This window comes from Ceraceosorus guamensis (genome assembly GCF_003144195.1).
Source record: "Ceraceosorus guamensis strain MCA 4658 unplaced genomic scaffold IE81scaffold_66, whole genome shotgun sequence".
NCBI lineage: Eukaryota > Fungi > Basidiomycota > Exobasidiomycetes > Ceraceosorales > Ceraceosoraceae > Ceraceosorus > Ceraceosorus guamensis.
In genome coordinates, this window is record NW_020290061.1 from 1 (window position 1) to 16,562 (window position 16,562).

Sequence of the window (16,562 nt, forward strand, 5' to 3'; positions counted from 1 at the left end):
TGGCTATCAAACATCTCCGACCCTAATTCCAGACACCCTTGTAACCCTAACCCTAACCCTAATTATCCATGACTTGCCTTAGTTGGAGCAAGCTTGCCTCTTGGTCTCCATAAGCCCCATCTTGGCAGCACAAACAGCTGTTCTCATTGCTGTTCCTACTGTCTGTTTCAAATTGCAAGCCCCATCTTGGCAACATGAACCGCTATTCTCATTGCCATTCCCACTGCCCACTCCAAGTCGCAGACTTCCTTGTCCTATAACGGCAAGTTGAGCACCCATTCCACTCATTTTCAGGACAATGTCTTGCTTAGCCAATTGCCAATTAGCTCATTCTTGCACCACCTTCACGGCAATGTTCAAGGCCCCTGAAATCTGTCGATCCGTTCAAAGCCTCTACACAGCTCCAAAGTCGTGACCCCCATCAATTGCATGCCTCTCATTGTCTGCAACTAGTTAAGCTCCTTCACTTCACAGTAGCCCACATTGTGTCCTAGCTGTATTGCGTGCGTGCTACGTTGTGTGACTAGCCCAGAGCCAAGTGACCCATGAACTCAGCTTCTGGCTTTGAAGTGCATGGCTTGTCTGTCGAGGCCATCACATTGGGACAGTCAACAAGTTAGCAAGAGCAATTCTTGCCAGAGCAATGCACCTGTCTTTCCTTGATCCGCCATCCATTCATCTCGTCCATTTCTGCTCCGATTGCAGCTTCGGTAGTCCATTCATGCACATGAGCTGCCACCAGCTTCATCTTCTTGACCTGCATCCAAACAACAGGGAGGCGGGAGTTCTGATGCATGTCTTGCCAGATTCTCATTGTTGTGAGCCGTACTAGTGCTGATTGCTCGGTCTAATTGCCCTGTTTCCTCCTGACAGTGCAGCCTTTGTCCGACACGCTCTGTGAGATTGCTACTCCCGGGGCATTGGATGCAGGGAGTGCATGGGTAGCTTGCGGGCTGAATGACAATGCCTTCAGTTGTTGAAGAGGCCAAGAAGCAGGCAGGGTCAGCTGCAAAATAAGACAAATGCACGCATCCAGCAAGACATGCTTTCTCAAAAGCAAAGCATTGTTGCGTGGCCCATCAAGCAAAGAGTTACAATGGCTTACTCTGCATAAAACATATGCATGTTCCTGAGTTGCTTGACAGCACCAATTGCGTAATCCTGCCAAGGAGTGTAGCCTGCTGCAGGTCTCAGCTCTCCCCAACATGACTGCCACGGGGTTTTGGGCTGCCGCTTGGCTAGCGGCAGCCTGGTGTGCTGCGGTCATAAGCTGCCAATGCCTCGTGTCTCTTGCTGCTAGACTGAGGTCCACCTGTCACGCCTACTATCCAGTCATCCACTTGTTGGCTCGGCGCTCAGGACTGCAATCTCCTCCGCCTCCCGCATAAGGGCATCATCCAAGATTGCTTTGCCACGGAAATCGACACAGTATTTGGCGTGTCAACATCTTGTGGAGCTCCTGTGAGTGCTGTGCTTGTGCAAGACGCGCTTGCACCGCAAACTGATAGTCTTCATGTTCAGCGTTGCTTTGATGCTGCTATGGCAGCCCTTGGCCTCAAAATTCCCCCACGCAGGATGCTCGATCGTCTCAATGGCCTGGGCCGAGGCGCATCATACCTTGACTGGATGGGCCAGTTCTAGAGCGCGCGCGCGCGTCTTGAAGGCAGCTATCAGCAAGTGTGGGCCTGGTGTCAGGACTCAGCTTGTCCACATTGGCCCAACTACTGAGACGGCAATGGCCAGAGCACATGCAGGTTGCGCTAGAGTGAGTGCGCAACCGTGGGAAATGCATCAGCAAGGCAGCTCTTGCTGACCATCTTTTGCCATGACAACAAGTACGCAATCCTGCACAACCACAAAGTTACCTCTTGCAAGCAAAGAAGGTCCGCTTCGTCAACACGCAAGTCATCAATCCCTTTGTCCTACCCAAAAACTTGTTCGGCTTGGAGAAACTGCACACCCTTGAGCACATTGTCATCAATACGTGCAGGAAGGATGCGTCTTGCCAACACAACATTTGGATCCGCCGCCTCTCGAGCAAGGGCCGTTCCGAAGCACTGGCTGCCGTCCTCGACACGAGCCGCAATCCTATGCACGCACCAGTCCGCTGATGCTGTTGTGTGGATGCTGAGGATGCGATATCATGTGACGCGCCACGCGTGCCGCGCACGAGTCTTCATATTGACTACACGCAGAGAGCATGACTCTTCGACACGATCACTATCATCACTCGACTTCACACAAGAAGCACGAAACAGGTGTATGAGCCCAGCAATGCAGACGTCGACTTTGTTTCTCGAGATCACGCCCAGGCGTAGTGGTACGGACACCACGATGTTGACTCATGGCATTGTGCTCGCCACGCCTTCGAGTGAGGCCCTCCGTGTCTCACTCACAGCCCAAGTTTGTCTGTCAGCTTCTCCAACCTGCTGCGATTGCTGCGAGCACGATGCTCGTGGCGGCGGCGACGAGCCGAGCTAGAAGTGTCCGCCTTTGAGCTATAAGGGTGCTTCACTTCGACCACGAACGAGCCTTCATTCTCGTCTGCAGACCTGTGAACCCTCGCGACTGTCAGAGATCCGTCCGTTGAGCGATTTAGCCACCGCAACCAAGTGACTCACCATCGCACATCGTAGCAATTGTACAGACAGCCTGCTCCAATGTAGCAATCGTCTTCATCATGACTCTTGGTGAGACATTTCCCCGACGATGCGCAGCATTTGGAATCGTCGCTACACGCGCAGGGATCGCCATCCGGGAAATCTCCGCTGGGAAACTGCCATGTCGGAGCATCTGCAACCTGAGTGAACTGCGGGTCCGCAATCAGAGCCAAGTCGGCAATGTCGGTGCAGTGATCGATGCAGCCATTAGTGGACAGGCAGTACCACGTGTCGCTCGGCAGACACATGTCCTCGCCTCCGACATTACTGCAGCACTCGGTGGAAGAGCAATTGCTGCAGTTCGTGTGGATGGGTGGATAGCTGCGAGGACGCACAGTGGTCAATCACTGCTGCGCTCTGGGTCCGAGCGCTCGCCTCGACTCACGTGTAGTTGCTGCCGATCGGGCCAGCTCCACCATCTTGACCGTCGGGTATGCTCACGCCTTGATCGCCTTGACAATTGCCTTGACACTGGTATAGAAAGAATGCTAATATACGATCAGTCTGCGCAACGTCTCTGCCAGTCCCTGCGCCACCACTCACACCCTCGTCGCGCTTGCAAAATTCGGAAGCTAGCGGAGCGCAGACGCTGTATTTTGAGCAGCAATGCGTATCCTCGTTGCATTTCGAGCACAGCGGTAGATCCGTCGAGTTGCCTTGTCCTCCAGCGGGCAGCGTGGCGTTGCCATGAGCTTGACAGACGATGGAGCTCAGAATCAAGGCATCGCACTCGACGGCTTCCTTGCCATAGTCATTGACGCTGGTCCACTCCCGAAGACTCATGGAAGCGTTCTGAGCCAGATCGTAGCACGTGTCGTTGTGCTTGACGATGTGCAGCTCGGGACAAAAGTTGGCATCGGGTGCAAAAGTGCAAAGCTGGTCGCCTACGCGCAGGTGGCTGCAGTCGAGCGGATAATTCAGTCCTCGCAGCTGGACAGAAGTGAGGGAAGATCGAGCAGCAATCTTTTCGCAAGTGTCCGCCACTCGCACCGGAGCGAATCGAGAGCAGCCCGATGACGCAGGCGGCTCGTCATTCGGACTGCGCTTAGCTACGCAGACGACCTCATCTGGCTGAATGTTGGAGCAGTTCTCGTCGATGTTGGGATTGATATCGTAGAACTCTGCTAGGGTGAGATTGTGAGTCTGCGAGATGGCGTAGCAGCTGTCGCCCGACTGGATGGTGTAAGGCTTGCTGCAACTCCTTTTTGCACCGTCGACGCACAGCGCTTGGCCCGACTGCAGCGATGCACAAAGCTGATTGCCGCTGTTGAGCTGCTGCAGATCGTAGAGCGTGACGTGAGCGCGGTTGCAAATGTCGTTGCAGCTTTCGCCGGCCTGGACGGTCGTGTAGAGGGTGCACGCTCTGCTCTCGCCGCCGCCGCCGCCATCACCGCTCGTCTCGGTCGGCACGGGCGCAGAGCTTGTGGTTGTCGAGGTGGGAGAAGTATCGCCGCCGCTTCCCGGTGTGGTCTTGGATACGCAGACCGAGTAGCCTGGATAGATGGCACCGCAGTCGATGCCGGGGTTATCCGCATAGAATTGATCCAAAGAGATGCCGTTAGCGTCTGCGATGGCGTAGCAGCCGTCACCAGACTTGACCTGCACGACTGGTGAGCAGTCGTACTCTTTGCTTCGAAGACACAGCTCCTGTCCGACGGTCAAGCCTGCGCAGTTGAGAGCATCTCCGTTGAGGTGAGCGAGCTGATAGTTGGAAATGCCGTTGGAGGATGCAATGGCATCGCAAGAATCGCCAGACTTGACGCTGTACTTGGAGGTGCACGTGAGCGCGGTGACAGGCTGCAGCAGGCCAGCGATGGAGAGGATCGCGACGAGGGCGGGTAGGAAGTTGAGGATGATGATCATGATGCGCAAAACGTGGAGAGGGGGGATGGTGTGTGAGGAGATGGAAAGCATATCGTCGTTCTGCTTTCCGACTGAGTTGCCCTCAAATCCACCAAAGCCATGCCATGTGCCCGTTCATCGACGGCATGGCAGATCCCCCTTGATTGTCCGTACGGCTGGCTAGCTGAGCGCCAGTTGAGGTTGCCTTGCGCGACTACGATGGGCTCTGCTCGCCATCTTTCGCAGTCGGTGCTCCCTCCGTCGAAGCAGCAGCACATCAGCCGCGGCCTGGCAAACCGCAAGAGTAAGGCCAGGCGGACGTATGATCCTTTAGCGCACTTGGCAATCAAATGCCCCGCGCTTCACGATGAATGCTTTGTGGGCGCAACATTGCATTGCATGAAGCTTTGTAGCCAATCTATGCGCTTACAGCCCCAAGTCTCCGAGGTGAGGTGAGGTGCAACTCGCGCTGACCGGCGGCCAATCAGGCGGTGCTTCTCGCTTTGCAGAGCAACATCTTCTGTTTGGCATTTGGAGTGGTGAATGCGAGTCGCGAGTGCGAGTGCGAGTGCGAGTCGCGAGTGCAAATGCAAATGCAAATGCAAATGCAAATGTGCGGCAAATGTCCGCGGCGCACGGATGGCATCGACTGTGGCTGGCTGCATGCACGCATCACAGCTAGCAACCCATGACACGATCGAGTGTGACACTTTTGCTCTCGCCGCCGCTGTATCGCGTCGGATCTCCCGCGCGCCGACACTCAACACGCACGCATGCACCATGCACTCGTGACTGTAACTGTGACTGTGACTGTGACTGCGACTCAACTGTGACTGTGACTGCTCCGCTGAAATTCTCGCTTTTGAATTGCCAAGACCAGCGCACCGCGAGATTTCGGCACGCATCTGTATAGCGTACCGGTCAGGTACAGCTAGTGTACCCGTACGTACATACTTGCGGTCCTACACTCACACCCACACCCACACCCACACTCACACTCAACACCGAATAAGCCGCGGCCCGCTCGGGAGTGTGCTGCGGGTGCATGCTGGGTGTTCCTGTTCCTGCAGGCAATTAAAGTCGCCGCGGCGCTCGTGGTTTGCCCGCGCGCCCGCCGCCGGACATTTGTGATTGCGCGAGCGAGCGTTGCGGCGGGCGCCAAATTGCTTTGGTGGGACGCTTGCTTGCTGCATGCATGCATGCGCGCTACGAACTCTTCCGTTGTGGAGGAGAGGAGCGGAGGAATCGCGCTGCGCTCCTGTTGGTCATTCACCATTGCATCCGCACCTGCACACTCTCACCACCACACCTACACACACCTTCCCTCTCGTCCCTCATCCCAACTCGCGTCGCACTCGCACGCGGCAGTCATGTCGCGCACCTACGATGACGACTTGATTGGCGACATTCGTCACAACGGTGAGCCATGAGCCATGAGCCAAGAGCCAAGAAGCGCACATCCAACAAACCCCTCCGTGCACGTAAGCTCACGTCAACGCCTCGAACCGCCTCGATGCAGACCAGCCGAGAGCGTACGCCGGCTTGCCGTACTACGAGCGACGGGAGGCAGTGTCGGCGTTCAGCGATGATGCCGCACCACCGCTCTGGCTGTATGAACCGCGATTCGCTCGCCCATTTGTACGTCGCAGGGGCGGTCGCCGGGTGGGGGGAGAGAGAGAGACGATTGGAAAAGCTGTGCTGGTGTTGATGCTGCTGCTGGTGCTGCAGGCTGACCGCGGCCTTCGACTGGTCAACTCCCCGACAGGACATTCTCACGGAGCACGATGCTGCCAGCTGTCTCGGCTGGAACGAGATCGCCTGGCAGAAGCATCACCAGCTGCCATTTCCCTCCAACAACTTTGGGTCCGGCAGCGCGCGACTCGTGGTAGACTCGCTGGATCACGCTCAGCCGGGCGGTTATGGCGACGACTTGTCAAAGATCGAATGGCTGCAAAGACGCTTCGATGAGGTTCCCATCTGCAAGGCAGTCGCTACCATGCGAGCGGACGCGGTGCAAGCGGCCATCAGCGCTGCCCAGCAGGCCATCGATCGGAGCGACTCGTTTGGCTTGGAAGCCCAAAGTGGCCTGGCATCGCTCATGCAAGGCTTTGGCGAGCAGCACAGCGACAGCGACAGCGACACGGCCCAGTGCACGCTGGCAAGTCCAGTCACCGGCGAGTCTGCTCTGCACGTCGCCGCGGCTTGTGCCCAACCCGATCTGCTCCGCGCACTGCTCGAGAGCCGTCTGTACGTGGCAGATGTGCAGGACAAGTCTGGCATTACGCCCCTCATGTACCTTGCCTGGCACTCCAGCGAGCCTCTTCGAGCGGGACGCGTAACGTCGCAGCAGATGCGAGACTGTCTCGAGCTCTTGCTGCAGCACGGCGCTGATGCCAACCTCGTCTGCTTTGGTGGTCACGGCGGCGAAAGGTCGCTTTCGCGCACCACGGCGCTGGGCTGGGCAGCTCGCGCATGGAACGTGGCGTTCATCGCCGTTGCTCGCCAACACGGCTCTTTCGACTTTGACCCGCTCAGCAAGACGCGAGCGACTTCGAGATTTGCCAGCTTGAGACCCTTGCCTCCGTGTGTCGTCGACGAAAGTTTGCGGGCAGAGGAAGACGAGCATGAGAGGCAAGACATGAGTCGTGTATTCACCGAGATGGAGCAGGACGAGTTTGAAGAGCATTTGCGCGGCGTGCACGGCCTCGACATGCAGGAAATGGCGCGCGAGAACGAAGCTGCGTATGGGATCGCACGTCGTCTCGTCGGTCAGAGGTTGGAGCATGTCGGCTTGTGCTTCGTTCGAGCGGCTCACGTGCCTTTTGGACCTGGACCGGGACCGGGACCGGGTGGCGTCGCGCTAGATCCGTCGTCGTCGTCTGTGCAGGCTCCACACTGGGCTTGGGATCATTCGGCTTCGCGATTGCTGCCTGACGGCAACGCCTCCAATCGCGCTCTGGCTCGACGAGATGTGGTTCGGTGGATGCAGACTGTTCGCGAGCTCGTTGCTGGTGGTGCTCGCGTCTCCTTGTTCAGGGACATTGCTGGCGTCTGCGGCAACGTGCCCCCGCCAGAAGCTCTCGCGATGCTGCTCGATCTGTATGCAGAGCAAGAGTCTCTGTCCTCAGCTGCCATCCTCAACCGCCACACCACTCACTTCAATGGCGCGATCGGCTGTCCATGGGCGCTGATCCTAGCCGCGTACGCTGCCAAGGGATGTTCAAGCGATGATTTTCTCGCCTTGGTCTCGCTTCTCGACGCGCGTGGGGCGGACTTTGCCTCGGCCGCAAACTGCTACGTCACGCCGCACGTCGTCAAAGCACATGGTCCGCTCTTCGATTTGTTGAGAGCCATCGACTTGCACCGAGCTGGAATCGAGCTGCCACCCAGGCTTCGGGATGCGTCGAGCGCAACCAAGGATCAATTCTTCAGGACGCAGTATCGGAAGAGGGTGGAAGTGCTCGAGCCAGTTCCGCTACTAGGCATTTTGGTCTACCTCGCTCGCAAAGAGGAGATCAATCATCTGCTCGATGTGGGTGTGCCGGCCGAGGGCCCCACGACGCAGCGGTGGGAATCGTTTGCGAGAACCGCAAATGACTCGACGGCAGACACCATTTACGCACACACACGATCGACGCAATGTTAATGATAGCATGTGATTCTTACGAACTGTTGATATGACGAGCATTCTCGCCTTAAATGCACTGCGATTTGGCTTTCTGGAAGAGCATGAGACCCTTGTTGCAGTCGGCGAGATCGACAACATCCCACGTGGCATCAGACTTGCAAAGCCGCTTTTGTTGTGGAGCTGCGTCGTCCCCTAAAGCTCCTGAGCGATTCTCGCACAGCAGCGAAGCGGTGACTCCGGCGGGCGTTGGGAGCCAGTCGCCATTTTTGGGGCACGAGTTGCGACCTTCTAGCACGCTCCTGGTAAATGAATAATCCTTAGTGTCAAGGTCGACCGCCCAGATCATGCCGCCTCGGAGACCATATTGTTTGATTAGCGCGACCTTCTCCGCGACGCTGCGGGAATCGTCGAAACCGACCCACTGATCGTCAAAGGTGGCATAAGCACCGTCACCGGGGACGTACTTGAACACCTCGTCGCCAGTTGTCAGTCGATCCTTGACGTTGAGGATCTCGACGATTTCAAACCAGCCCATGTAGCCTGCCAGTCCAGTGCACCTACCAGCCGTACCTGGTCCACCCTGAGACCCTGGCGTATTGCGAGTGACGTCTTGAAGCGTCCAAACGCGTCCATAAGCGGGAAGGCCAGCATTGATCTTGGAGGCAGAGACGCCTGCATCCAGGTACAAGTGGATGGCCGAATCGAAAGACCACGTCGGCTTGAATGTATCGTAGACTGGCGCTGTAGAGTCGATGGTCGGATCCCAGTTGCCATAAAAGTCGTAGGACATTAGATTGTACCAGTCGATGTACTCCTGGCAGGCCTTGATGTCGAACAGAGCGACCTTGGCTGGGTCCGCTGGTGCCGCGACAGTGATGAGCAGCTCCGCCTTACCGCTCGAGGAGGCTTCCGATCGGAAAGCCGCGCGCATTTCCTGCAGCAAGGTCAAGAAATTCGCTCCATCCGACGTGCTGCCGCCTCGCGAAGTGTCTCCCACGTACTGAAGACAGCGAGGGGTGTGAGCATCGTAAAGCTGGTGACGTTTGCTCAGCACAGACTCACCTCCCAGTCGAGGTCAATGCCGTCAAATCCAAGCCTACGACACCAGTCGATGCAGCTGTCGATGAAGATTTCGCGATTCGATCGGGTGGAAACAAGCTGCGAAAAGACTTGGGAGTAGTCGATTCCGCCAGTGAACCTGCCAGGCCCATCGGTAAAAGTCCAACCACCAAGAGAGAGAGAGGTGCGCGAGCGAGGGTTGTTGGACTTCATCCAATTGTTGAGGCGCTTCGAGAGGTCCTCATCATCGAGCTCGTGCGGGATGATGGTGAAGTCTGCGGCCAGAGGCGCGGTGGTTAAGGAGCAGGAAGCGGGATGCAGGAGCAGCACGACTCACTCGTGTTTGAAACAAAGGCAAAGGCGTAGTTGATGTCTGCAATGCCATCGAGCGTCAACTGGTAGTGCCGCGAAACACGCATCTTGGAATCACGTACGTGTAAAGAGGAAAGGGTTGATGTTTTCGGGAAGATGCTTGTCTTCCTTCTTGCACGCAGGAGTACCTGGGTCTTCGCCGTAGCTGAACGATCAAAAGGCGTGAGCCAGCTTAGCGGGCCACTCGCGACGACGTGAACATCACTGCTCGATTTGACTCACTACTGTGCCCAGCTCGACCAGTAACCCACCATCTCAAACCCATTGAACACGCCATCGGGAGGTCTGTAAAGCGATCCCACATCGATATTGGGCGGCTTCGGGCCTTTCGGAGGCGGTGGTGGCCCGTCGTCGATGCAATTCTACGACGCATACGTAAGCGCAAAGTTCGTGAGCTGGCGGCCTCTCGGCCAAGCTGCAAGACGTCTCACTGATTGACAATTCTTCGACGTGAGGCAGTACTCGTCGGTCGAGCCTGCAGCGAGTCGTCAGCTTTGTCGTCCCATCGGCACGCGATGATCCGCACTCACCACAGCTGCCGTACTGGCTACAACACAAGCCCTGTGAACACAGCGCGTTGCCAAAGCGAGCGCCGCAATTCTCTTCAAGGCGCGCTCACGGGTCAGACAACGACGGCTGATCAGGCCAGCGCAAGTGCCTACTCACGAGCATGTGCACCTAGCACACAGAGAGTAGCGAGTGCCAACGACAGCGTACGCAGCAGCATGGTGGATGATAACGATCAAGAGGGTGATGTGACGGAGAGTGAAGGAGGAGGCGCGGATCGTTTGGACGAGAGCGAAGTGTAAGTGTTCTTCTTCTCTGGGCGCGCCCTCAGGCCAACCTCTGAAGATGACTACGCCGCTTCAGATTTCTCTGCGCGACTCTTACGCATATCCCGTTGCAAGACCTCGCAGTGGAGGCGCCTTCGCCAATCGTTGACTGTCTGCGCGGGTCTGCTATGAAAGCTCCCTCTCCCCCCCCCCTCCCTATCTCTTGGTATGGGGAGCGGGTGTAGAAGCGTCCCACCAAATTTGCGCGTTTCAGTTTGCCCGAAGGCACCGCGCGGTCCGCCATGCGCGCGCGCATGCATTCGGATCTGCGCCAAGGCCAATTTGCTTGCCGATTGAGCGCGATCGATCCGAAATTTCTTTTCTTCCGTCCACATTAAGCGCCCACTCACATTTGCCGCCGTCGGACATATGGACCTTTGAGAGCGGGTATTCCTGGCATGGCGCGAAGAGGTGGTGTGGACAAGGAGGGAGGGTGGGGGCGACGTGTGTCGTCCGAACAAGCGCTCTGGGTTGGCCGCTCGATGCTATGCGTATCCTGCGACTCGCACAAAAAGGCGTGTGTGCCGAACACAAGACTCGCGACGGCCGCCTGGAGGCGAATGCGCGGAGGCAAAGGAAAAAAAATCATATGGCTATGATTGCATCTGCGACGCACACCGCGTTATGTATCCCGCGAGGTCGCTTTCGACTCGTGACTGCGACGAATAAAGTGTGGATCGATCGTGGCCCGCTGATTGTCCTTGAAGGAGACCATCTCACCCAACACTCACGTCGCTTGTCGCAAAGATGCGTGCGACCGTTTGCTTTATCGCGCTGGTCCTAGCATTGCTGGCCAGCGTCGTCAGCTCCAGAGCGGTAGACCATGTTGCCCATACCGCGCGGCGGCACTTTGGCAGAGCGGGCAGTCTACGAAAAGCCCTCGCCGAACGCCAAGATGCAAAGAAATCGATCATCTCGCCCAGCAACAGCTCTTCCGAATTCTCCAATACCAGACACGGCGCGGTGCACGGCAGCGCGATGTTCAAGCTGAGCCCAAACAAGAAGCGCGAGGTGTTGAAAGGTCCAGGTGCAGGCAAGCAATTCGTCACCATCTTTGATCAGGACGGCGATGGTCTCGTCTCGTTGACCGAATTGCAATTCGGTCTAAACTTTGCTTGGCGTGACCAGCAAGAAGCAGACACCGCGCGCCGTGTCGTTGATCTGCCGAGCCCAGAAGACGTCATCAAGCACGGCGACACGGATGGCGATGGAGCGCTGAACAGTGACGAGGTCCAATTCTTGCTTGACCAGACCAGACGAGCTAAAGACGGAACGCCGCGGGACTGCAGCGTGATCGAGGAAAAGGTAGCAAAATGCAAGTCTCGTCATGTGCTTCGTTGCGGAGGTGAGGCAAGCAACGTCGCTGAAAGCGACCACCGAAAGACTGTCGATTAACTTGGCCGCTCTTTGCTCTCCCTCAGGCTACGTCAATTTGGCGGAAAATGCGTGCCACCTGGGCTACGGGCAGCAGCGGGTCGACTCTTGCATTATGAATTCGTCGTGCGAGAATGTTTGCGCATGCATCGACAAGGTCGCCAAGAGTGTGGGAGCCAATGCCGAAGGCAACGTCACGTCTACGTCGTCAATGTCGAATTCCGCAGCTTCTACCGTAGGCGCAAGCGCAATCGCTTCTACTGCCATTTCTGAGATAATGAGCAGCTCGACCGCATCAGCAACAGCCTCTATTGCCACGGGCAACCATTCCATCTCGGAGACGCACCAGCACGAAAAACGTGAGTCAAAGATTCGCACTACACCGCACTTCATGCTACTCCCAGCTGAGCACGAGAGTTGTCCTTCAGGACTACTTCTTCCCATCTTCTTTGGCCTCGTCCTCGTTGAAATCGGCGAGCTGCTGACGTTTGCGCTCGCAGAGATTGTCCGCAGCGCGAATGAACTCGTCGCGGCGGATTCGGTATCGCGCTTCCTAGACGTCAAAGTCTGGGACCCAGACTCCGGCAACCAACCTCCGAGCTGCGCAACCTACATCTACTGGTCGCAAGGATGCGGCGCCATCGGCTCCGGTACTGCCAAAGGTTGCAAGCCCGACGGCGGTCGACTTTACGGCAAATCGTGCGTCACCCACTTCAACAAGGGCTCCAAGGGTGAGTGGTCGCCGCTGCATCGTGGGAAAGTCCGCGCTACGAGCGAGCAGCGCAGCACAGCGCAGCGCTCAAGTCACATACCACCTGCCCATAGGATGCGGCTTCCTGAAGCTCGGCTGCAAGTCTCTGTGTTTCGCCACGAATACGGCAGGCTGTGGTTGCGACTTGTTCGACTATGAAGAGTTCGACGATAAGCAAGTGAGTGACGGCAGCAGCACAGTGCATCGCGGCGCTGACTGGTGCAAGCACCCTGCTGCTGCAGTTTCCAAACCACGTGTACGCTTCGTACAAGGTGGATCAAGTCAGCGAATGCGCCAAAAAGTGCACTGCCGACTCCAGATGCGTAGCGTTCGAGATTCCGCCGCTGCAAAAAGATATCGACACTTGCTTGCTAAAGGATGGCGGAGACGATGCCATCACGCTCAAAGGCGTCACCACCTTTGTCAAGATCGGCTTGCGAAACGGCGGAGAAGAGGACTTTTGCGACATCAAAGCCGATCGCGGCTCCGACCTGCCCTTTGGCGATGATTGGGGCCCAGGTTCGCCCTTCAGCAAACGAAGCGACTTGTCCGATCGCGACGCGTCCTCCTCCTCCTCCTCCGTCGAGCGAGCTCTCGACCCCGAAGGAAAGAAGCCGCATGATTTGGCATTCACCTATCTCGTTGTGAGCCCAGCCCAGCAGCGTCCAAGCGTCCAAGAGCTGATCCGCACGAATTGCGATATGTTGCTGATCTGATGCCCCCGGTCTGTTGGCGTCTGTGGCGCAACAGGTTCAAGCGCTCTGGGCAGCGTTGCAGCGAATGTACGCCCGTGGTGAGATGCGCGGCGACCCTTTTCTGCACTCGGAAGCCGACAACATGTGGTCGACCATCCAGACGCCGGATGTGAGGCCGATCGGCGATCCCACCCTTCCGCGCAACATCAACCGCGGTACGGCCGAGCCCATCGCGAATCGCAATGGCGGACGTTGGAGCTACCACGAGATCGTGCAGCGCATCGTCAACGTGCATCGACAGCTCATCAACGCCGGAGGTGTGCAGCCAGTGCTGGACAGCAATGCAGCTGGTTTCAACAACGTCTTTCCCGCTTCCCTGCGCAACATTCTCATCAACAATGAAAACACTGTGAGGAATGCGGTGAATGGCCAAGGCAACACCAACTGGTACCACCAGCGCACGCTGGCCACAGGCAAGTCCATCGACCCCGTGACGGGCATCGTCGTGCCTTTCGACGCCAATGTCAACTTTTTCCAACGCGGCTTCGTCGGTCCCCTCACCCTGGAAGCGGCATTCATTCTGGCCACGCAATTGGCAGGCGTGGATTACGCCAGGGTGCAAAGGAGCGCCAAACGGGCCAACTTGCAGCACCGCGGTCTGGGAGAGTTTAGCACCAGCTACATCCTCGGCAGGGTGCAGAACGCCAGAGCACTGCCAGAGGATGGCTGCATCGGTGAGTTCGCGGTGCGCGGTGCGCGGTGGAGAAGGCTGAGCGATGCGCGCAGAGTAGAGCCAGTGCATGCGAGAGGAGGAGGAGGAGGAGGAGAAGGCTGACGAAACAAATTGCGCCAACTGCTTCGATCGCGGCCGCCACGATGCGACGTGATGGCAGGCGTGCCCATCAACACGACGACGGATCGCAATTTGGGACGAGGGTCGATGAATCAACAAGTGCCCAACGATGCGTACGCCGATGCTGGAGTTCAGATTGCCCTCGAGCTGGTGAGTCGCGGTGCGGTGCGGTGCGGTGCGGTGCGAGAGGGGGGCGGAGAGCATGCATGGACGCGGAACGCAGACGGAATGCTACGCGCTGCGTTCTCTCCGACGAATGTGAATGTGAATGTGAATGTGAAGCTGACGCTGTGCCCATGCCACGCAATACGCGTTACCGGTCCTTTCGATCCACGTGATGCGCGCACGCACGCACGCACGCACGCAGTCTCCCGATGAAGGCGATGCGCAGCAAAATGTCCTTCTCTTCGTATCGCACTGGACCGATCCCAGAAGGTGAGCAGCTTCTGCCGCGGGGCCAGTCACGAGTTGCAGCCACCGCTGATGACAGAACCCTTGATTCGTGATTGCCTTGCACGCACGCACGCACGCCCACGCCCACGCCCACGCCCTCACGCACGCACGCCCACGCACGCCCACGCCCACGCCCACGCCCCCACGCCCACACGCCCCCACGCCCACGCGCAGCTACATCCAAACCACGCGCGGCAATCCGCTGGCCAATCCGTCGTACGCTCAATCGTACGAGTCGCAAAACATTCCCTTAGCCCAGAGCGACCCGGCCACTGCGAACACCGCCGCGCGACCAGCGCGCAACACGCGAGCATTGGCGCACGCCCACGTCGCCATCCTATCGCGATCCGAGTGGCAAGCATATCGCAACAATGGCGGCCTGCCACCTCGCTACGTCCAAGTCGGCAATTTCCACTTCTACCTCAACCCCGAAGATGCTCCTGGTCAGCTGAGGAACAACAATCAGGGCGGCGGCGCCAACGATGGTCGCGACGAGCTCAGAAGATCCTGGGCAGAGGAGGAGGAGGAGGAGGAGGAGGAGGAGGAGGAGGAGGGCGGTGCGACGTGGAAGCAAGTGAAGGAGCAGGAGGAGTTCGACGACGGCTTGAAGCGAAGGGCACGCGCGTTCCCACCTCAACCGAAGCCGAGCGATGGACAGGCGTTCGGCTTGGGCAAGCGCATGCTGAGCAGGTTTGCCAGGTATTCGCGTCCACAGTGGCCTGCCTTTTGGCGACATTGGCAGCAGCGGGGCGGCGCAGCAGGCAGAGACGCATCACCAGCCATGCTTGGTCGCCGCGTGGATCTGTGATGTCGAGATGGGCTGGACTGGGATGTGCGAGTGCGAGTGCGAGTGCGAGTGCGAGTGGATCAAGGGAATGCAAATGTGATTCTGATTGTGAATGTGCTGCACGCGCCAGGCAGGCTTGTTTGCTCGTGGGGTCATGAGTCGTGAGTCGTGAGTGTTGGTGTCAAAAAGGTGTGAGCGCACAAGCGCGCAGGACTACAAAAGCACGCGCCGCTCGCACTCCTTCGCTTGCTTGCTTGCTTGCACGCACGCAGCCCAAAGTGCAGGCGCGTCACGGTGGGGTGATGAAGATGCGTGGCAAAAAGAGGCGTAGCTCGGAGCGGTTTCGATCCGCTGACCTTTGGGTTATGAGCCCAACGTGATAACCCCTACACTACCGAGCTGTCCGACCGAGTGTGACAATAAGTGATTCATATACTTTTTACCAATTAAACGCATGCAGATCAGGAGCGTAACCCTCCAGACTCAAATTCTTGACTCGCGATTTTCTAATTGTGCCACTCAAAATGGTCACCCAGAATATTCGGCACGTGTTCGGGCCTCGTTGCACCCTTTCTTCTCACGAACGCGTAGCACTGCGCCACAACTTTTTGCAGCTCCGACGCCAATTAAGATCCGCGCCAGAACACGGGCATTCAGTCAGCAGACACGTGATGCTCGATTCGATTCACCACTACTCAGATTCGATTCAAGATTCACGGTCCTCTTTCTCAATCACATTCTTGATTTCACATTCAATTCCCATTCAAAATTGACGCGCGATCGCAGGCTGCCAGAAGAGTCGCCACTCGTGACTGCGTGCAAGGAGCGTGCCCCGCCACTCGGGCTGATTCAGATTCGTGATTCTTGATTGGACGCACAACAGCCACACGTGAGCAGCAGCAGCAGCAGCATCAGTCGATCTTAATTCCCGATTGCGGAGATGCGAATCTGAATCACGAACGCCGAGATCGTGATTGGCGAATTGAATGTGCGATCGATGATGTGCCTGCCTGCCTGCCTGCCTGCCCCTCACTCATACTCATTCGCCTTTCCGACTCGGCCACATGTTGTGTATTGAATTGAATTGAATTGAATTGAATTGAATTGAGCGCATCGTCTTTTTCTTCCTTTCGGGCCTCTGAACCTTTCATGCGCGCGCGCGCAATGCAGGATGCCTGCTGCCTGCTGCTTGCTGCTTGCTGCTTGCTGCTTGCTGCTTGCTGTCTCGGTCGACCGCACGCAACTCTTGACTCTG

The 16,562-nt window shown here is 57.3% G+C and overlaps 4 protein-coding genes and 1 non-coding gene across 5 annotated transcripts; 2 read left to right on the plus strand and 3 right to left on the minus strand.

Annotated features, from left to right (window-relative positions):
• Positions 1-2,303: 2,303 nt before the first annotated feature.
• Positions 2,304-4,561, minus strand: IE81DRAFT_305111 (hypothetical protein). The gene is made up of 4 exons (XM_025512314.1): positions 3,204-4,561; positions 3,046-3,131; positions 2,622-2,981; positions 2,304-2,552 (listed from the first exon to the last, which is right to left on the minus strand). The coding sequence occupies exons 1-4, from the start codon at positions 4,521-4,523 to the stop codon at positions 2,393-2,395; spliced, it is 1,926 nt and encodes a 641-aa protein (XP_025367623.1). The 5' UTR covers positions 4,524-4,561; the 3' UTR covers positions 2,304-2,392.
• Positions 4,562-5,808: 1,247 nt separating this feature from the next.
• IE81DRAFT_342693 (hypothetical protein) lies at positions 5,809-8,187 on the plus strand. The gene is made up of 3 exons (XM_025515709.1): positions 5,809-5,921; positions 6,022-6,140; positions 6,268-8,187. Exons 1-3 carry the CDS (start codon positions 5,873-5,875, stop codon positions 8,146-8,148), a joined length of 2,049 nt encoding a protein of 682 aa, XP_025367624.1. The 5' UTR covers positions 5,809-5,872; the 3' UTR covers positions 8,149-8,187.
• Positions 8,188-8,197: 10 nt separating this feature from the next.
• Positions 8,198-10,288, minus strand: IE81DRAFT_349202 (hypothetical protein; the record flags this gene model as incomplete). Its single annotated transcript, XM_025516360.1, has 8 exons — positions 8,198-9,130; positions 9,193-9,464; positions 9,527-9,562; positions 9,624-9,706; positions 9,784-9,923; positions 9,993-10,036; positions 10,092-10,163; positions 10,228-10,288. 8 exons carry the CDS (start codon positions 10,286-10,288, stop codon positions 8,198-8,200), a joined length of 1,641 nt encoding a protein of 546 aa, XP_025367625.1.
• Positions 10,289-10,935: 647 nt separating this feature from the next.
• On the plus strand, positions 10,936-15,394 carry IE81DRAFT_219933 (hypothetical protein). The gene is made up of 9 exons (XM_025511032.1): positions 10,936-11,739; positions 11,816-12,127; positions 12,197-12,499; positions 12,594-12,697; positions 12,762-13,163; positions 13,270-13,948; positions 14,108-14,217; positions 14,435-14,502; positions 14,695-15,394. Exons 1-9 carry the CDS (start codon positions 11,142-11,144, stop codon positions 15,326-15,328), a joined length of 3,210 nt encoding a protein of 1,069 aa, XP_025367626.1. The 5' UTR covers positions 10,936-11,141; the 3' UTR covers positions 15,329-15,394.
• A 241-nt stretch (positions 15,395-15,635) lies between these two features.
• On the minus strand, positions 15,636-15,708 carry IE81DRAFT_t27. The gene has a single exon. It is a non-coding gene; the product is annotated as a tRNA-Met (tRNA).
• Positions 15,709-16,562: the final 854 nt, after the last annotated feature.